Here is a 19,208-nt window from a genome sequence, read left to right on the forward strand (position 1 = left end):
TTAATTTGTGGCCCATTTTGCGGTTCATCCTGTTGTTTGAATTCTCACTCTATTGTATTTTTTTCCTTGCTTTCTGAACCCTGTGTGACCCCATCTTTAAGTGGGGATAAGATGATGATGATGATGATGATGATGATGAGGAGGAGGAGGAGGAGGAGGAGAAGGATAAATATGATGATGATGATGATGATGATGATGATAAACATGATAGAGATAATGACGATGACGGTGACGATGATGATGATGATGGTGATGATGATAATGATGAATCAGCCTGAATAACCACATCCCCGACCATCAGACAGGGCGAGAGTGTGAACCAGAAGGGTGGCAGCGACGAGGATGACAACGCCATAAACTGTGAACTAACCCGCTGTGATCACCTGTACTCCCCGGCCCCTACCAAGAAGCCAAGGGGGTCGCTGGCCTCCCTCAAGACGCAGGATGAGGCGTCGGATCCTTATGAGATATGCCCCTATGCCACCTTCAGGTAACAAGCAGTTGCCTTTATGCCATGATTAAATTACTTAAGGACTTACACATTACTGACAGTTTGGGTGTCTGCCCTTTCCTCTCTTCCTTCCTTCCTCTTCTGTCTTTCCTTCATTCTTTCCTCATCTTTCTGCCTACGGGTGACTTTACACTCCCTCTTCTGTCTTTTTTTCCTTCACTCTTTCCTCATCCTTCTGCCTATGGGTGACTCTACACTGAGTGACAATCCAAATGGTTTCCTTGTCACCAGGAAACCATTTATTAAGCTGGGTGTTAACCATATAACCAAATTATGGTGCCTTGTGGTTTAGTGGGTAATTAAGGCGCTCCAGTCGGATTGAGCCGCTGTAGGTTTATATCCAAGGGATGGCTGGGGTTTATTGCTCATGTAATGCCACTCAGGGAAGAGTGAGGCTGGTCACTCATCTTAAATGTCAGGACCAAGTTGCCTTGCCCCGGGCTCCTACGCTCCTAATGGGGCAGCATAGAATTGGATGATGGATGGATGGATGATATATGACAGGGGTTAAATATTGCATGAAGCAGTTTGAATGATGTAAATCTAACACAGCATGAGGCCTCGGATCCCTACGATACGCCCCTATGCCTTCTTCTATACTCTTTTTTTCACTAACTTGGCCTAAAATTGCCATCTCTCCGTCTTGAATGCTGGGGTGTAAAACTTGAGTAACACTAGAATATGGCGCTAGTCACAAAAGTGCTATGGAAAGGATGTAGAGTGACAGCCTTGTCTCAAACTGCTTTTGATTTACATGAAGTAAGCTACAAAAGGACGAAAATCTGGGCCAAGTTAAGGTGAAAAGAATATAGTAAGAGTCAGTCAATCAACTTTATGCCATGACTATTATTTTGTGATTTACTCTCATATCTTGTTTTTGTTTTGTTGTGTTTTGTTTTTCTTGGAGGGAACAATCTTGAGGGCTCGAGGCCTTTGGTTCCTTCTTTCTTGCACTGAAAAAAATAATATACCGTATACAAGTCAACAACAGATTGAAATAAATATAACTGAAGGACGGAATCATGCTTCAGAGCCTTGAGATATTCCCTAAAACTCAATCAGTCGACTTTATTTCAGAGTTATATTACACAGATACTTATAGAGTGCAGAGTTGGCATTGTTTACACATCTTAACTTTCGTGTGTTGTGGGTGCGGCTCAGTCAGCGTTACCAGCGTCTACAATGCATTGTTTTTCTGCTTCCCACAACCAGTTTCATACTTTATATTGTCTGCTCTTCACCTAAACTGTCTGCATGGTTGATTAGCAGTTTCAAAAAGCAGACAAAAACACCAGTCCTTCCCACACCAGCAGACTGAGCCGTCCCCTCAAAGACAAGATAGTAGGGTACAAAATCCGACCCTCCTTATATAAGCAGTAAATAGCCAACTGTAGTGTAAATGACTCAAATGCACGGTTTCTCTCTCTATTTACGGGTTTACAAGCACATTTCAGGCTCAGAGCACTGCATTTGTTTATATTTGATTGAATGGCTCTCACTGCGGCAAACAGAGCAAGAAACATATCATTTAGCTGATTGAGATGTTAGTAAGCAAAGTTCCAGAATTCAAAAATGCTTCCCGAAACTTGAAGCCTGTCTCTGAATACGGAACCTGTGGTGAATGTACACAATGACATCTAATTAAATATACTGTAAAAGTAACTAACAATAGAGGCTTTATACTCTGTTGTTTGAAAAGTACTTAATAACAGTCTGTCCCAGATTAATAATAAATTTGGCAACGATACACACCTTTTCACACCTGTTCACGCTACCCTCACTCTGACTCACTTACCTTTGACTATAATTCTAATTTGGAAAGGAGTGCAGTTACAGGTGATTGAGGGAGGGAGTGTGGATTAGTGGGAAGGTATGGAAGAGTGTGGGTGGAGCGTAATTCTAATATGAAGTGGATTGCGACTGAAGAGTTGAGAGGAAGGATGGGACTGCAATGTATTGGTGCTGGGATGAGGAGGGCTAGATTGAGATGCTTTGGGCATGTGGAGAGGGTGGAGGATGACAGTTGGGTGCGGAAGGTGAGAAGTGTGAACGTCGAGGTAATAGTTGCGAGAGGCAGACCAGAAAAGACCTGGGTCACAGAGTATGACCTCAGAGATAAGGGACTCAATAGGGAGACTGCCAGAGATCGCGCAGCATGAAGAGCCGCCATTAGGTGACCAAGACCAAAGCATGAAAGCAAATTGGAGCTCTTATACCATACCATACCATACCATACCATACTATACCTTACCATAACTTCAGCCACCGACATCTACAACACACTATTGCAATACACTGAGTCCAAGTTAGCATCATATACTGCAGTTTGATGCATTTAATCGGCTGCTGTGGTTTTCATATCCTGTTCTTGCTATTTTATTAATCTTAGGAGTGACTTTTCAAGGTGGGGGGGTTAAATATGACCATCATTAACCCCTTCATAGCTATAGATCCTTCTCAAATTACATAAAATCGTCTGGTCTGTTTGTTGCAAGGGTAAACTAAAAAAATACAGTACTGAATTGCAGAGGTTTAAGAATACACAACTGGCAATAGGCCTATTATCATGCACACACACACACACACACACACACACACACACACACACCTATCTATCTATCTATCTGTGTGTGTGTGTGTGTGTGTGTGTGTGTGTGTGTGTGTGTGTGTGTGTGTGTGTGTGTGTGTGTGTGCACGAACTGTAGAGGAGATGTGCACATGAACATTCCACTTCACAGACCAAAACACACTTTAGTCATAATTAATCAAGCTTTTATCCAGACGAACTGAGCATAGTACTGAATATAACTTTAATTCTTTCCCTGCTGTTCTGTGATAAGTCTTTCAGTCTCATAACGCCTTAGTGTCCCCTATATTTTCATTGTGTTATATCATATTTGCTTAGTGGAATATTACATTTAAATTATTTATGTTATTCTGCATAAACAAGAATTTGGTAAGATAGGTAGGTCTTTCCATCCAGGCCTTCACCTTCACCTCTCTCCCTCTCTGTTGTCTTCATCTCTCTCTCTCTCTCTCTCTCTCTCTCTCTCTCTCCACGTATTGGCATCTTGTAGCTTGGGTAGTTCGGAAGACACCTTAAAGTACGAATTGTCCTACACGCAATGACCCCTCGTGACTGCCTTGCTGCTTCCCTTCATCCTCTCAGTGACCGCCATCCACCCCAGCAGTCCCCAGCCTACGGTCAGGTCCCCAGGCAGCGGTCCCAGTCCCACTACAAGGAGGCAGGTGAGGCAGGGGTGAGGCAACGATCCCAGTCCCAGTACAAGGAGGCAGGTGAGGCAGGGGTGAGCTAAGGTAGGCAGGAGTCACACTACAAGGAGACAGGTGAGGCAGGGTGGAGGCAGCTGTAAGGCAGATGTAGGCAGGAGTCACACTAGAAGGAGACAGGCGAGGGTGAGGCGGATATACAGGAGTGAGGCAGATATAGGTAAAAGGCATACCAGAAGAGGCAGCGGTGAGGCAGATGCAGGCAGGAGTCACAGTACGAGGAAACAGGTGAGGGTGAGGCAGGGGTAAGGCAGATGTGAGTAAAAGGCATACAAGAAGAGGAAGGAGTGAGGCAGATGCAGGCAGGGAACAAGCTACAAGGAGAGAGATAAGGGTGATGCAGAAGTGAAGGAAACATGAGGCAGGAGTGAGGCAGAAATGAGGCAAGGGTGAAGCAGGAGTGAGGCAGGAATGAGGCAGGAGTGAGGCAGGAATGAGGCAGGAGTGAGGCGGGGTGAGGCAGATACACAACAGGTCAGTTGTTGATGCATAAACACTTAGTCAATACCTCCTTCACTTTAACCTGGCCTAAAATTACCATCTCTCCACCTTGAATGCTAAGCTGAGGCAAGCGATCAACACTAGGGCGTGGTGCTAATCACGAAGAAGTACACTGGAAAGGATGTAGAGCCATAGCATTGTCATATTCTGCCACTGAGCTGTAACACTAGATTTACTCTATGATTTGGCTCTAGTCACGAAGAAGTGCCATGAAAAGGATGTAGAGCCTGACACAGCCTTACTGCTGTCTTACCCTGCCTCTGAGATACGTGAAAGATGCCCCAAGAGAACGAAAATCTGGGCCAAGTTAAGATGAAGGGATTAATTTGTACGTCATAGCTAAGACACACTATAGGCTCTGTCTTGCTATGCCAGAAATTGTGTATAACTTTGCCAGGTTGAAGCAGACACACTAACGCTTCCGTGTCCTGCTGTAACAGAGATCGCGTACATCAGCCGAGGCAGTCGTGGTGGGGAGTACGGGAGTCGACCTAAATCGATGCCCAGTGGTATCCAGAATGCCACCGCCGCCCAGGACCAGCAGAGGGCGTGGCCGGAGGATGCCAGGAAGGACACCAGGGGCCGCCACCACCGCCCCAAGAGCCGACCCAGAGGTACAATCGCCTGTAAAACTCCTGAAGCCGCTTCTGCAACTCTCCCCGTGGACTAGACAATCAGCCTCATGACTCTGTAGAAGCCAGTATGATGAATCATTTTGGCCACAGAAAACTGTCACCAGCTCAGTTCTGTCTAACATTTTGATCTATCTATAGCCAGACTCCTGAATCCCATAAGGGGTAGCCATAAATAAATCGCCTCCATGTCGCCCTGTCCTCTCCCTTTTGGTTGCCTTCCTATCTAACACCCACTACCACACCTTGCAAACCATACGTAACATCGCTCTCATCACCACTCAGTTCACCAATGCGACTCCCACGACTCACATACATTTTGAGACTAAACTCCTCCCTGTTAAAGACTTCCTGATATGAGGGGCACACGGTTCTATGCAGCAGTCGGCCCCTTTCCACAGCACCCCTGTTATTACATGACAGCCACACAACACAACATGACACACTAAACAGTCACCACACAAACAATTCCAGACCCTCTTGGAAAACATTACATCTCCAGACCTTTCTAGTTCCTACACTGGCAATGAAGAAACAACTGCATATACAGTTCACACACAGGGCAATGCAACACCTTGATCAGACTACTATACTTCACGCCTCCCCCCCCCAACATCCACTCATCAGAGGCATCCTGAATAGGGCTGATCGAGTTCACCTGGGTAGGCTTAGATCAGGACATCACCTGGCCCTCCTCAATTACCAGCTTAAATTTAGGCAGGGTGAAATCACAGATGACACGTGCCCTGCTTGTAAATATGCCCACACAACATAACACACATTATGGAGTACTGCACAACACACCACCACAACGCAGACACAGCATCAACAGTGGCACCATCCCACAGGGGCAGCTGCTTACCTGTGGTCAGCTCGGCCAGGTAGACCGGGATTAAGCAACAGCAACAACAACATCATATTGCAATGTGTTTCTTTATATGAATAATTTCTTTAAGAGGAAACGACACTGTGACAGCCCTATAGAACAAACAAAGGGATAGATTCAGTCTCCACAATCAATCTGTAATATATATATATATATATATATATATATATATATATATATATATATATATATATATATATATATATATATATACAGTTAAACCCCTGTCGTACTTATGATTTACATCTGTGGGATGAACAAGAACAATGGAGGGATATTGTACTTTCCTTTCCATGTCGCTTCTGCTAAAACACTTGTACTCTAATCTTTGTTAATTTTCCTGATATTTGTAATATTTGTTTCTGCGGGAAAAACAAGAGACACAGGGAGATGTTGTGCTCCTTCTCCTTCATACGAAAGGAAATCCTAGTCATGGCAGGGGACTGGGCATAAATTTGATTGTGATTCTGGATCCAATTTTTTTTTTGTTGCAGCGGACACTCCTGGCGGTGGACAAGACTCCAGCACGGAGAGTAACGAAGCCAGCTCCCCCGTGCAGCAGCCCCGCCACTACCATCAGCCCCAACATCAGCAGCAAACAGCAGCGGTAACAGCAACAGCAGCGGGAGAGCGTGTGGCGCCTCACCCGCTGCCGCCTGTCCGCCATGCCAGGTAGTCTCAGGTAGTGGAGGCTGAGTTATGTAGGTGGAGCCTGGCTGCCGCAGCCCACCACTCCCCACCACACACACCTTCCTATTAACCCCCTCCCCTTGCCACGCACTCGTTACTCTGCCTCTGTCTCACTCCAGTTGCCTTTCCTCCTATACTTAACCTTTTCTTCCACCTTTGGATCGAGTCCACACGAGAATCGAGAGGGAGTGAATGAGCAGGGACCAGACAAGACTGGCGCTAATAACTTTTTTGGTCCTGTCATCATCCGTTGCATTGTAATAAATATTCGTCGTTATGCTCGGTATTTGATGCATCCCAACACAGAGGGTATGGTCGAAATGCCACTGCCTGCACCGTCCAAAGTGAGAAAAATTACCTGTCAGCTCACATAGTTTCCCCTCAGGTGGGCTTGTGTTCCCGTCCATACCCACTCGCTGTCAGTGTGGCCTTTTTATGAGTTACAGTGATGCAAAACCTCCCGCACGCACCTGCCCGCACCTACGCACTCTCCTTGTGTTCAAGGCCTTAAAGCAGCCCTTAAGGAGTTCAGGGCTTCCTTGGGTTCCATCCCCATGAGGCAAATGAGGGTCCCTAATTCATGTAACATTAACAGAGGAAGTAGACTGGGTCCATGTACTTCAAAGAGGATAATATGGGACTGGGTGTTAGTTTAATTTTATACGTTTATGTGAAGCTACAGAATGTGGTGAAAGTTTTTTGGCGTATCAGATAGAGCCAGGATTGTGTGGGCATGAATAATGAGTGAATGGAAGTGTGGCCCATTGGACTGGGCAAAGTTGGGCTGTCTGGACGTTGTTACTTCTCACCCTGCCCTTGGGTGGGAAATTAGGTCCGGATGATGATAATGATCTATCTATCCATTGCCAGATGTCTCAATCCCGTTCGGGGTGGCCACAAACAAATCGCCTCCACGTCGCCCTGTCCCCTGCCATTTCACTGCCCTGCTCCCAACTCACACCCCCTTCTCTCATATACCTCTCCACCCCATCCCTCCATCTCATCCTCGGCCTCCCCTCCCTCTCCCCCCCTCCACCTCACTCACATACACTCTCCTCATCAGTCTCTCACTCTCCATCCTCTCCACATGGCCAAACCACCTCAGTGTGTTCCTCCTAATGCTTCCCATCACATCCATATCCACACCACAACGCTCCTTTATATCCTTATTTGTCAGCCTGTCTCTCCATGTGACTCCACATGCTCCTCTTAAATAACTCATTTCCACTGCTCTCACTCTTGCCTTGTGTCCATCCAACAACGTCCAAGCGTCACTTCCATACGTTAGAGGTGGTAACACAATACTGTCATGTAGTAACTTTTTCACTTCCATGCTCACTTCCCTGTTTCTTATCACTGCTTTCAAGGAACCAGCAATCTTTCTTCCTTGTTGTACCCTTTCAAGCACTTCGCCCTCCAAACTTCCATCTTTACTCATCACACTACCCAAGTACTTAAACGTACTCACATTTTCCAATTCCTCACCATCCAACCTCACTGTACATTCACTGACTTCACCTCTCTCAAAGACCATCACTTTACTCTTCCCTACATTCACCTTTACATTCCGTTTCTTACACACTCTCTCAAACTCATCCACCAAGCCTTGCAGCTCCCCTTCGTCTTCACTCAACAACACAGTATCATCTGCAAACAACGTACAGGGAGTTTCCAAACACTACCCTCTCTCACCAGGGCCACTCCAACATCCACTGCCCTACCTTGTACCTCTTTTATTACCCCAGCCATGTACAGATTGAACAACCATGGAGCCATGACACATCCCTGTTTCAACCCAATCTTCAAAGAGAAAAGTTCACTTAGTTTTACCATCCACATGCACTGCAGCCTTAGCACCATCGTACATACTCTTCACAGCATTCAACAACTTCCCATCTACTCCATATATTCTTAATACTTTCCACAATCCTTGTCTATCCACCCTGTCATATGCTTTCTCCAAATCCATGAAAGCCGCATACAAGTTCTTTCCCTTCTCTAGAAACTTTTCCACTAAAGATCTAAGAATGAATATCTGATCTACACAACCTCTTCCCTTCCTAAAGCCTCCCTGTTCTTCTCCAACTAATTCCTCTGTTCTTTCTCTAACTCTGTCAATAAGTATCCTACCATACACCTTTCCTATTACGCTAAGAAGACAAATGCCCCTATGATTACCACACACTTCTTTTTCCCCTTTTCCTTTGTACAAGGGAATAATTATACCTGACTTCCAATCCTCCGGGACTCTACCTTCCTCCCAGGCCAATCTGCACATCTTCCACATCCCTTCTACTACTATCTCTCCCCCATGCTTCAGCATTTCACCACACACTCCATCAATTCCTGGGGCTTTCCCCAATTTGACTTTCTTCATTGCTTCCACAACTTCTATCCTACTGATTTCTTCCTATCTTCTCACCTCCCTCCTTCTCCCAGCCATTCCCCAGCCACTTATACTCGCATTACTTCCATCCTCTATGTTCAACAATTCCTTAAAGTGTTCTCTCCATCTGCTCACTTTTTCTCCCTTCTCCACTAGTAATCTACCATTTTTATCTTTCACTCCCCTACTAACTTCACTGCCACCCTGTTTTACTCTCTTCACCTCTTTCCAGAACATTTTCTTACAGTCCCTCCACTTTACACTCAAATTCCTTCCAAATTCCTCATCCACTCTCTTCTTACTCTCTCTTACTAATCTTTTCACCTCTCTCTTCCTCTCTACATATAACTCTCTCTTCCGCCTCTCAACTTCTTCCACGCCCCTGTTTCTCATCCATTCATTGTATGCTTTCTTCTTTTGTGCCACAGCCTGTCTCACCTCTTCAGTCCACCATGCTGTTCCTTGCACCCCCTTCCGTCTTCTCTTCATCCCACACACCACATCACATGCTGCACATATTTCTTCTGTGAATATCCTGGACACACCTTCCACGTCCCCATCTGCTCCAATTCATATTTACCCAATCGTTCCTCCACTTCTCTCTTATATTCTGCCTTTTTCTCATCCTCTTGCAACTTTTCCACTCTCCTTGCAACTACTCTTTCTTCCCGTCCTTCCTTTCTTCTATTTCTCTATCTTACTTGGATCTTGATTCTGGCCACCACCAAGTAGTGGTCAGAATGTCCACTCACCCAACCTCTATAAGCTCTTGCATCCATTACACATCTTCGCATCCTTTCATCCACACACACATAATCAATCATTGCCTTCCTTTCATTCAGTTCACCACCCACCCTTCTCATCACTCGCCATGTATACCTGTGGATCATTCTGTGCCTGAGGAGGGTATTGGCTATCACCAACCCCCTCCCGGCACAAATGTCCACTAACGCACTGCCATGATAATGATGATGACGATAATATTAGCAAAGTGCCACTCCTCCCCAAGCTGGTTTATTTATTAGCTTCAGATGTTTTTATTTCTACAGTGACAATATTAGGTTTTATGATTTCTGAGCTCAATGAAATCCAAACAATAACAAAGAAACACCATTTATTTAATGCAAGAAAGAAGGAACCAAAGGCCAGGAGCCCGCAAACCGTTCCTTCCAAGAAAAAACAAAAACAATACAACAGAGAGCCAAATTCAAGATCCGTTTATTTTGAGATGCCTGGACACACTGCGTTTGAAAGACTGGAGATCATAGGAAGTAGGAAATACAGAGGGTGGCAGTTCCAGAGCTGTCTTGTTGCATAAATGAAGGACTGGGAGTAACGGTTAACTCTTGCCCTGTAATACATGTCTTTCACCCTCATTACTTCTCTTTAGTAATGGTAAATAATGGAAGATGAAAACTTACAAGATTTTCCTGGTTATAAAATTGCATCTAGTCTTAGTGGAAGGGAGATGATTACGAATATCACCAGCACTCACCACAGTATATAGAACCGTTAAGACATAGTCCGCCTTAACATACTTGGGGTTTCGTTATCTCGGGACTTATCTTGGAAAGATCGTATTACATCTCATAAAATTTGCTTCCAAGAGATTAGGTGTGCTAAGCCGACTCCGTGTCTTCTTTACCCCTGCACAGATGTTGACTTTACATAGGGGTTCCCCCCCACCCCTTGTAGAATACAACTCTTCCCAACAAGGTTGAGTCAAAGGCTTTTCGTCTCATTTACTCTCCTCCTCTTACTGGCTCCCTTCAACCTCTGTCTCTTCGCATTTCTGTTGCATCATTATCTCTTTTCTATTGCTACTGCACACACCTTGCTTGCATCCCTCCACCACTATGACAGGCGCGTAGCACCCGTCTAGCAACAAACTCTCTTCCCTTTTCTGTCCAACTATCTAATGCTAAAGTTAACCGTTACTCCCAGCTCTTCATGTACGCAACCGGTCAACTCTGGAACTGCCTCCCTCTGTTTGTATTTCCTACTGCCCATGACCATCAGTCTTTTAAACTATTGTGTCCAGGCATCTCGAAATGAGCGGACCTTGAAATTGGCTCTCTGTTATCTTGCTTTTGTTTTTGCTTGGAGGGAACAATCTGGCAGGCTCCTGACCTTTGGTTCCTTCTTCCTTGCATTAAAAAAAAAGAAAAAGCCTCAGCAATAATATATACAGCTGTTTAACACCTATTTAGCTTTCATCACAGTATACACAGCTATCTGAGGTACGACACACCTAGCCTTACCTCCACACAGCTACGGTATCCAGCTAAAACACTACATAAGGCTCTGTGTCACTCGAGGGGTGCTTCTTCCGCCTGGCATTGTCCATAATATAGCGTCCCTGTAGCATTACCATTCATCCTTGACCCTTTCAGACGGTGACTTACTTTCAGTTAAACCCTGGTGCTTATTGGCAATTATAGTTAATTTTAGAAAGGCTGCTTTTGCTGAAGGGGTCATTGAAGACTTTAACTAATTCCTGTATGAAAAGACCCCAGCGCGTAATGAAAATAATAATGATAATGACAAGATGAAGAAGAAGAAGAAGAAGGACAATGAAAATAATTATGAAGATAATAATAATAATAATAATAATAATAGTAGTAGTAGTAGTAGTAACGAAGATTATAATAACAACAACAACAACAATAATAATAATAACAATAATAATAATAATAATAATAATGAAGATAATAACAAAGATAATAATCTATCTATCTATCTATTGCCAGACGCCTCAATCCCGTACGGGGCGGCCACAAACAAATCGCCTCCACGTCGCCCTGTCCCCGCCGTTTCACTCCCCTGCTCCCAATTCACACCTCCCTCTCTCATATACCTCTCCACCCCATCCCCCGATATCATCCTCGGCATTAGGAGCAACACACTGAGGTGGTTTGGCCATGTGGAGAGGATGGAGAGTGAGAGACTGACGAGGAGAGTGTGAGTGAAGATGATATAATAATAATAATAATAATAATAATAATATTATTATTATTATTATTATTATTATATTTTTATTATTACTATTATTATTATAATCGCCTCCATGTCGCCCTGTCCTCCGCCACTTCACTGCCCTGCTCCCACCTCACCCCCCCCACTCTCATATATCTCTCCACTCCATCCCCCTATGTCATCCTTAGCCTCCCCCTCCCTCTCCCCCTCCACATCACTCACATACACTCTCCTCGTCAGTCTCTCACTCTCCATCCTCCCCACGTGGCCAAACAACCTCAGTGTGTTTCTCCTACCGCTTCCTATCACATCCACATCCACACCACAACGCTTCATTTCCTCACTTGTCAGCCTGTCTGTCCATGTGACTCCACAGGCTCCTTTCAAATAACTCATTTCCACTGCTCTCACTCTTGACTTGTGTCCTTCCAACAACGTCCAAGCTTCACATCCATACGTTAGAGTTGGTATCACAATACTGTCATGTAGTAACTTTTTCACTTCCATGCTCACTTCCCTGTTTCTTATCACTGTTTTCAAGGAACCAGCAACCTTTCTTCCCTGCTGTACCCTTTCAAGCATTTCACCCTCCAAACCTCCATCCTTACTCATCACACTACCCAAGTACTTAAACGTACTCACATTTTGCATTTCCTCCCCATGGACTAATAATCATCATCATCATCATCATCATCATCCAATCCTACGTTGCTCCATGAGAAGCGTAGGAGCCCGGGGCTAGGGAAGTTGGTCCTGACATTTAAGATGAGAGTGACCAGCCTCACTCATCCCTGAGTGGCATTACGTGAGCGATAAACCCCAACCACCCCTTGGATATAAACCTGCACAGGCTCAATCCGATTGGAGTGCTGTAATTACTCACCAAACCACCAGGAGCCAAAATTTGGTTATATGGTTACCACCCAGCGTAGTAAATGGTTTCCTGGTGTACAGGAAACCATTTGGCTTGCACTCAGCGTAGAGTTACCCACTGAGTAACAAGCCAAATGGTTTCCTGTACACCAGGAAACCATTTACTATGCTGGGTGGTAACCATATAACTGAATTTTGGCGCCTGGTGGTTTGGTGAGTAATTACAGCACTCGAAGCGGAGAATAATAATAAAAGTAATAATAATAATAATAATAATAATAATAATAATAATGATAATAATAATGAAAACAATGATGAAGGTAATAATAATAATAATAATAATAATAATCCATCCATCCATCCATCATCCAATCCTACATTTCACCATGAGGAGCGTAGAAGCCTGGGGCTAGGCAGTTGGTCCCGACATTTAAGATGAGAGTGACCTGCCTCACTCATCCCTGAGTGGCATTATATAAGCAATCAACCCCAACCACCCCTTGGATATAAACCTTCACCGGCTCAATCCGACTGGAGCGCAATAATTACCCACTAAACCACCAGGTGCCAAAATTTGGTTATATGGTTACCACCCAGCGTAGTAAATGGTTTTCTGGTGTACAGGAAACCATTTGGCTTGTCACTCAGTGTAGAGTCACCCACAGGCAGAAGGAAGAGGAAAGAATGAGGGAAAGAAAGACAGAAGAGGATGGAAGGAAAGAAGGATGGAGGAGAGGAAAGGGCAGACACCTGACTGCAGCACTACATCGAGTGAGTGGATGGTGAGCGCCCCCACCTATATAATAATAATAATAATAATAAATCACAACAACAGTCTAATCACATTGCATATATCGGTAGTCCTTGGTTCGTATTCTCGCCGATTGACGAAGTTCCCTAACACCTTCCTTGTAGCCCAACACTGGCAGGTGGTTAGTGGCGTGGTAACACTGGCAGGTGGTTAGTGGCTGGTAACACTGGCAGGTGGTTAGTGGCGTGGTAACACTGGCAGGTGGTTAGTGGCGTGGTAACACTGGCAGGTGGTTAGTGGCGTGGTAACACTGGCAGGTGGTTAGTGGCGTGGTAACACTGGCAGGTGGTTAGTGGCGTGGTAACACTGGCAGGTGGTTAGTGGCTGGTAACACTGGCAGGTGGTTAGTGGCGTGGTAACACTGGCAGGTGGTTAGTGGCGTGGTAACACTGGCAGGTGGTTAGTGGCGTGGTAACACTGGCAGGTGGTTAGTGGCGTGGTAACACTGGCAGGTGGTTAGTGGCTGGTAACACTGGCAGGTGGTTAGTGGCGTGGTAACACTGGCAGGTGGTTAGTGGCGTGGTAACACTGGCAGGTGGTTAGTGGCGTGGTAACACTGGCAGGTGGTTAGTGGCTGGTAACACTGGCAGGTGGTTAGTGGCGTGGTAACACTGGCAGGTGGTTAGTGGCGTGGTAACACTGGCAGGTGGTTAGTGGCGTGGTAACACTGGCAGGTGGTTAGTGGCTGGTAACACTGGCAGGTGGTTAGTGGCGTGGTAACACTGGCAGGTGGTTAGTGGCTGGTAACACTGGCAGGTGGTTAGTGGCTGGTAACACTGGCAGGTGGTTAGTGGCGTGGTAACACTGGCAGGTGGTTAGTGGCTGGTAACACTGGCAGGTGGTTAGTGGCTGGTAACACTGGCAGGTGGTTAGTGGCGTGGTAACACTGGCAGGTGGTTAGTGGCTGGTAACACTGGCAGGTGGTTAGTGGCTGGTAACACTGGCAGGTGGTTAGTGGCTGGTAACACTGGCAGGTGGTTAGTGGCTGGTAACACTGGCAGGTGGTTAGTGGCGTGGTAACACTGGCAGGTGGTTAGTGGCGTGGTAACACTGGCAGGTGGTTAGTGGCGTGGTAACACTGGCAGGTGGTTAGTGGCGTGGTAACACTGGCAGGTGGTTAGTGGCGTGGTAACACTGGCAGGTGGTTAGAAAGAGAATAAGAAAAGAGGAGAAAAAAAGAATAAAAAGAGGAAAAAAGAGTGTAAAAAGAGGAGAAATTTGCATAAAAGAAGAGCATAAAAAAGAATATAATACAGAGGATATAAAAGAATATGAAAAAGAGGAAGATAAAAAGAGTTTCTATAAAGAGGAGGATAAAACAGAATATAAAAAGAAGAGGAAGAAAAGAGTATAAAAAGAGGAGGACTTAAAAGAGTATAGAAAAAGAGGAGGATTTAAAAGAATATGAAAAGAGAAGATGATTTAAAAGAGTATAAAAAGAGAAGAGGATTAGAAAGAGCATAAAAAAGAGGAAGATTAAAATAAAAAATAAAAAGAGGAAGATAAAAGTAAAATAAAGAGCAGGATAAAAAAGAATACATTATAATAAAGCAGAATAAAAAAAAATGAGGAAATAAAGAGTATAAAAAAGAGGAGGATAAAAGAACCTAAGAAAAGAGGAGGATATAAAAGAGTATAAAAAAGAGGAAGCTAAAAAAAAAAGAATATAAAAAAGAGGAGGATAAAAGGAATATTAAAAAGGAGGAGGATAAGAAAGAGTTTTAAAAAGAGGAGGAAAAGAGAAGAAAAGAGCAGGATAAAAAACCGTATAAGAAAAGAGGAGGATAAAATACTATAATAAATGTGGAGGATAAAAAAGAGTATAAAAAAAGACGAGGATAGAAAAGATTATAAAAAGAGTAGGATAAAAGAGTAAAAAAGAGGAGAGAAAAGAGTACAAGAAAAGAGGACGATAAAAAAGTATAAAAAAGAGGAGGATAAAAAAAGAGCATAAAAAAGAGGAGGCTTAAGAGTATAAAAAAGAGTAACAAAAAGGAGGAGGATTAAAGAGAGTATTAAAAAGAAGAGGACCAACAAGATCATAAGAAAAGAGGAGGAGAAAAGAAAGCGTATTAAAAAACAGGAGAATTTAGACATCATCCACTTCTGCCTTCCTTCCACCACACTGCTTGGATAACCTGTCACGCCTCTTGCTGGCCTCACAGATTAGTTTTTTTTTTCTTTATTTCAGAATTTCCATCTTGGATTTGATAACCTTAAATAAAAAAATAACTAAGATTTATTGGAATTAAAGTCTTCATTCATTCATTCATTCATTGCCAGACGCCATGTATCCCAAACGGGGTGGCCAACGGTTTAGAGTTAATTGTTTTACACGGAGGGGCACTAATCCTCCACCAACCCCACTCGACACGTAGGGAGAACGTTATGCCAACAGCATCTGGTGTTCCCAGGCGGTCACCCATCCAAGTACTAACCAGACCCAACGTTTAAAGTCTTACTTTCAATAATTTAACCACAGTATAGAGGAAACAAGAAATTATAATCTCTGTCTGTCAACCTCAGGCATTATTTAATCTTAATATCGAGGGGAAATAATAATAATAATAATAATAATAATAATTTCCCATTGTCAGTGCCTTTTCTCCATAACTAGACCTAAAAATCTCATCCCTCGATCGTAAATATTGGACTGTAACAAGAGATTAACACTAACTTGTAATATAGTCACGAAGAAGTGCTAAGGAAAGTATGTGTAGCCGTAGCATTGTCCTTTTCCCCCACTTAGCTACGAAATAAGTTGCAAAAGAACGAAAATTTGGGCCAAGTTAAGGTGAAAGGAGCATAGCAGATGAAAATGGTGTTAATTATTGTGGTCGTGTTAAGGTGTGTTAAGGCAGGTATCTATCCATCCACAGAGCCCGGAGTGAGTCTTCCTCGAGTGATACTTCAACTCTCACTCCTCCTTGACCCCTCCACCCACCCTCGGCCTTCTCAGATTCGCGGGAACTGAGTGAGGCGGAGTGCGACCGTGAGATGTTGAAGGGGGAGGATGGAAGGGCTAGAGGTCCTGCTTCCTCGAGTAGTAGGGACGTGGAGGAGAGCATCAAGGCGGAGTTGGAGGAGCTGCTTCGCAGGTACGAACACCAGCAGCAGCGGGAGGAACAGAAGAAGCAGCAGCAGCAGGAGAAGCGACCACCCGCAGAGAAGAATCCTTACACTATCAACGTATAGCAATGATGAGAACACACGACATACTCTGTTCACTTTCATTTGGACTAAAATTGCCGTTTCTGTAGCTACAGTGATGAGGTGCGACAGTATATTAACACTAAATGGTGCTACGCACGAAGAAGTGTTGTGAAATGAATGTACTGTATATGCACAACACTGTCTTTTTCTGCCACTGAGCTCAGTGAAATACGCAACAAAAAAGACGAAAATCTGGGCCAAGTTTAGGTGAAGAAACTATAGTTATCTTGATGCTCCCAGCCACTGCCAAAACACACACACACACACACACACACACACACACACACACACCATATAAAACCATTGGACAAGATCGTTTTTGCCTCTTGCATCCGCTGGCGTGTTTATATGTTCCGTTCCTGACACCAACAGACAACGTTATCGAAGCCAGGAAATTTTGATGATGAAGGGGTTAATGAAGGCTACGCCAGACCTCTCTAGTTGGAAAAGAAAGAAAGAAAACAGAAAAATGAGAGAAAAAAAGGAAAAGGAGAAAAAAGAAAAGGTGGTGAAGGAAAGAGAATAAGGGAAGCAAAGTCGTGGGAATAAATGGCTCAAGAGTAACTCAGTGATTGGCTAGAGATGCTCACAGAATGGCAGACACAGAGACATAAAATTACCCTCCTGTTTCACTGCGTCTGCGTCACACTTAGGGCATGTCCGTCACTGCCCTCCACACCTGGCAAAGTAGCTAAGAGTAGCGTCCTAGGCCAGAGATACCGAGCCCCTCTGAGCTTAGAAATATTAACTAGGAGTGGAAAGCAAGGTGAAGAGGTGAAATACTAGATGATTTGGTCCTTGAATGCATTTAGGACTCACTGATGCCTTCAACAAGACTGCTCAAACTCCTTAACAACTCTGAATAAGTGACTCATTATTATACATAATTCTATCTTCCACTCTTACACGATGCTTCTCTCGATATGTTTCAAGGCTGTGTTACCGACGTCATTCTTGTCACAGTAAACGAAAATACCCAAGAATATTCGTTGTGACGTGTGACGTAAGTATGTGTATGTTTATATGTTGTCATAGTTACTGAGTCAATGGATCTTGTAAAAAATTATAGACGGTACATTGCACATTTTCCATAAACATTCCACCAATTTTAGACAACAAAGAGATTTCTGTTTTACCCCTATATACAATACTATCACAATCACTGTACCCTTTTTACTCTAACTTGACCTAAAATTACCATATCCACCTTGAATGTTGAGTTGCAATAATAGCAGTAGAATATAATGCTAGTCAAGAAGAAGTGCTGTGGTAAGCACGTAGAGCTGTAATGCTATCCTTTTCAGTCGCCGTGCAATGTGAAGCTAATTGCAAAAAGAGGCAAAATTTGGGCCAAGTTAGACTAAAAGTAGTATACGTTCTTTACCCGCCTTGAGAAAAGGGAAGTGGAGGAGAAGATTGGAGATAGACCAGAGGAGGAGATATTGGTGGCACACACACACACACACACGGCATCGTCGGAAGTAGACGTCCGTTACCGGCGCTCCATACCAGCTCAACACGGCCAGAGGCATTACCTAAATAAGTATCTTTGAATGAGTCAAGCTCTGTACCAGGTTAGACTAAATGATTTTTCATTATTAAAAGGAAAAGAAACAATAAGTTTAAATAAGACTGGTTCAAACAACAAAGAACCACGATGCGTTGAGTCAGCTGGGTTTGTTTATACTACAGCAACACGGGGAAAGCATGCATACTTTGTAAGTAAATACTCTGTTCATTTAGTATTACAAAATGGATACATACTTCAGTAAAACAAATTTGGAAAAGAAAAGGGATAAAAGTAAAAAGCAAAATGATGATTTCTACCAAGAACTGGTTGAAGTGGAGACTCACAATAGACTGGTTGAACGTGTACACAAACTAGAAATGGCTTTCAAAAATGAAATTGATGAAATAAAGAAGCAAATGCACTTGCAAAAGGAAGAGATAGAAAAACTGGGAAGGGAGGCCAATAAGAAAGACACAACCATCAGTGAACTAACAGTGGAATTGAATACGCTTAGGAAGAAAGTGAGTGAAATGGGAAGTACAGTAGTTAATCACGAGAGTGTTATGGAAGAGTAAAAAAATGACACAGAGACAATTGACAAGCAAGCAGTCTTATGGACCAGAGCAGTGATATTGAGGAGAAGATAACACAGGTGAATGAAGCTGTGCAAAGCTACAAAAATGATGTAGAAACCACGTATGCTGAAATGGTGAAAGTAAAGAAAGACTTAGAAACAAGGGTGGAGGAAAAAAGCATTAAAAAGGAAGTGAAAAGAATAATCCAAAACAATCCAAAATTAGTCAGAGATTCAATAGAAATAAATAAATCAATAGTAATCACTGGTATAGAAGAGGAAGAAATTAAAAACAAGATCACTAGAGACAAAAAGGAGATGGCAAATGTAATGAGTTTACTGAAAGAAGTATCA

The 19,208-nt window shown here is 43.6% G+C and overlaps 1 protein-coding gene across 1 annotated transcript in view; it reads left to right on the forward strand.

Annotated features, from left to right (window-relative positions):
- Positions 1-16,752, forward strand: part of LOC145412417 (cell adhesion molecule Dscam1-like) — a 56,280-nt gene extending 39,528 nt beyond the window's left edge. Inside the window, 6 exon segments of the mRNA XM_080282304.1 lie at positions 302-490; positions 3,589-3,623; positions 3,626-3,760; positions 4,744-4,917; positions 6,316-6,493; positions 16,437-16,752. Of these exon segments, the coding sequence (XP_080138430.1) occupies positions 302-490; positions 3,589-3,623; positions 3,626-3,760; positions 4,744-4,917; positions 6,316-6,493; positions 16,437-16,752 (1,027 nt within the window).
- The last annotated feature ends 2,456 nt before the right edge of the window (positions 16,753-19,208 follow it).

The sequence above is a fragment of the Coenobita brevimanus genome, chromosome 12 (assembly GCF_032717465.1).
Source record: "Coenobita brevimanus isolate Jiangsu-jjx chromosome 12, ASM3271746v2, whole genome shotgun sequence".
NCBI classification, from domain to species: Eukaryota; Metazoa; Arthropoda; class Malacostraca; order Decapoda; family Coenobitidae; genus Coenobita; species Coenobita brevimanus.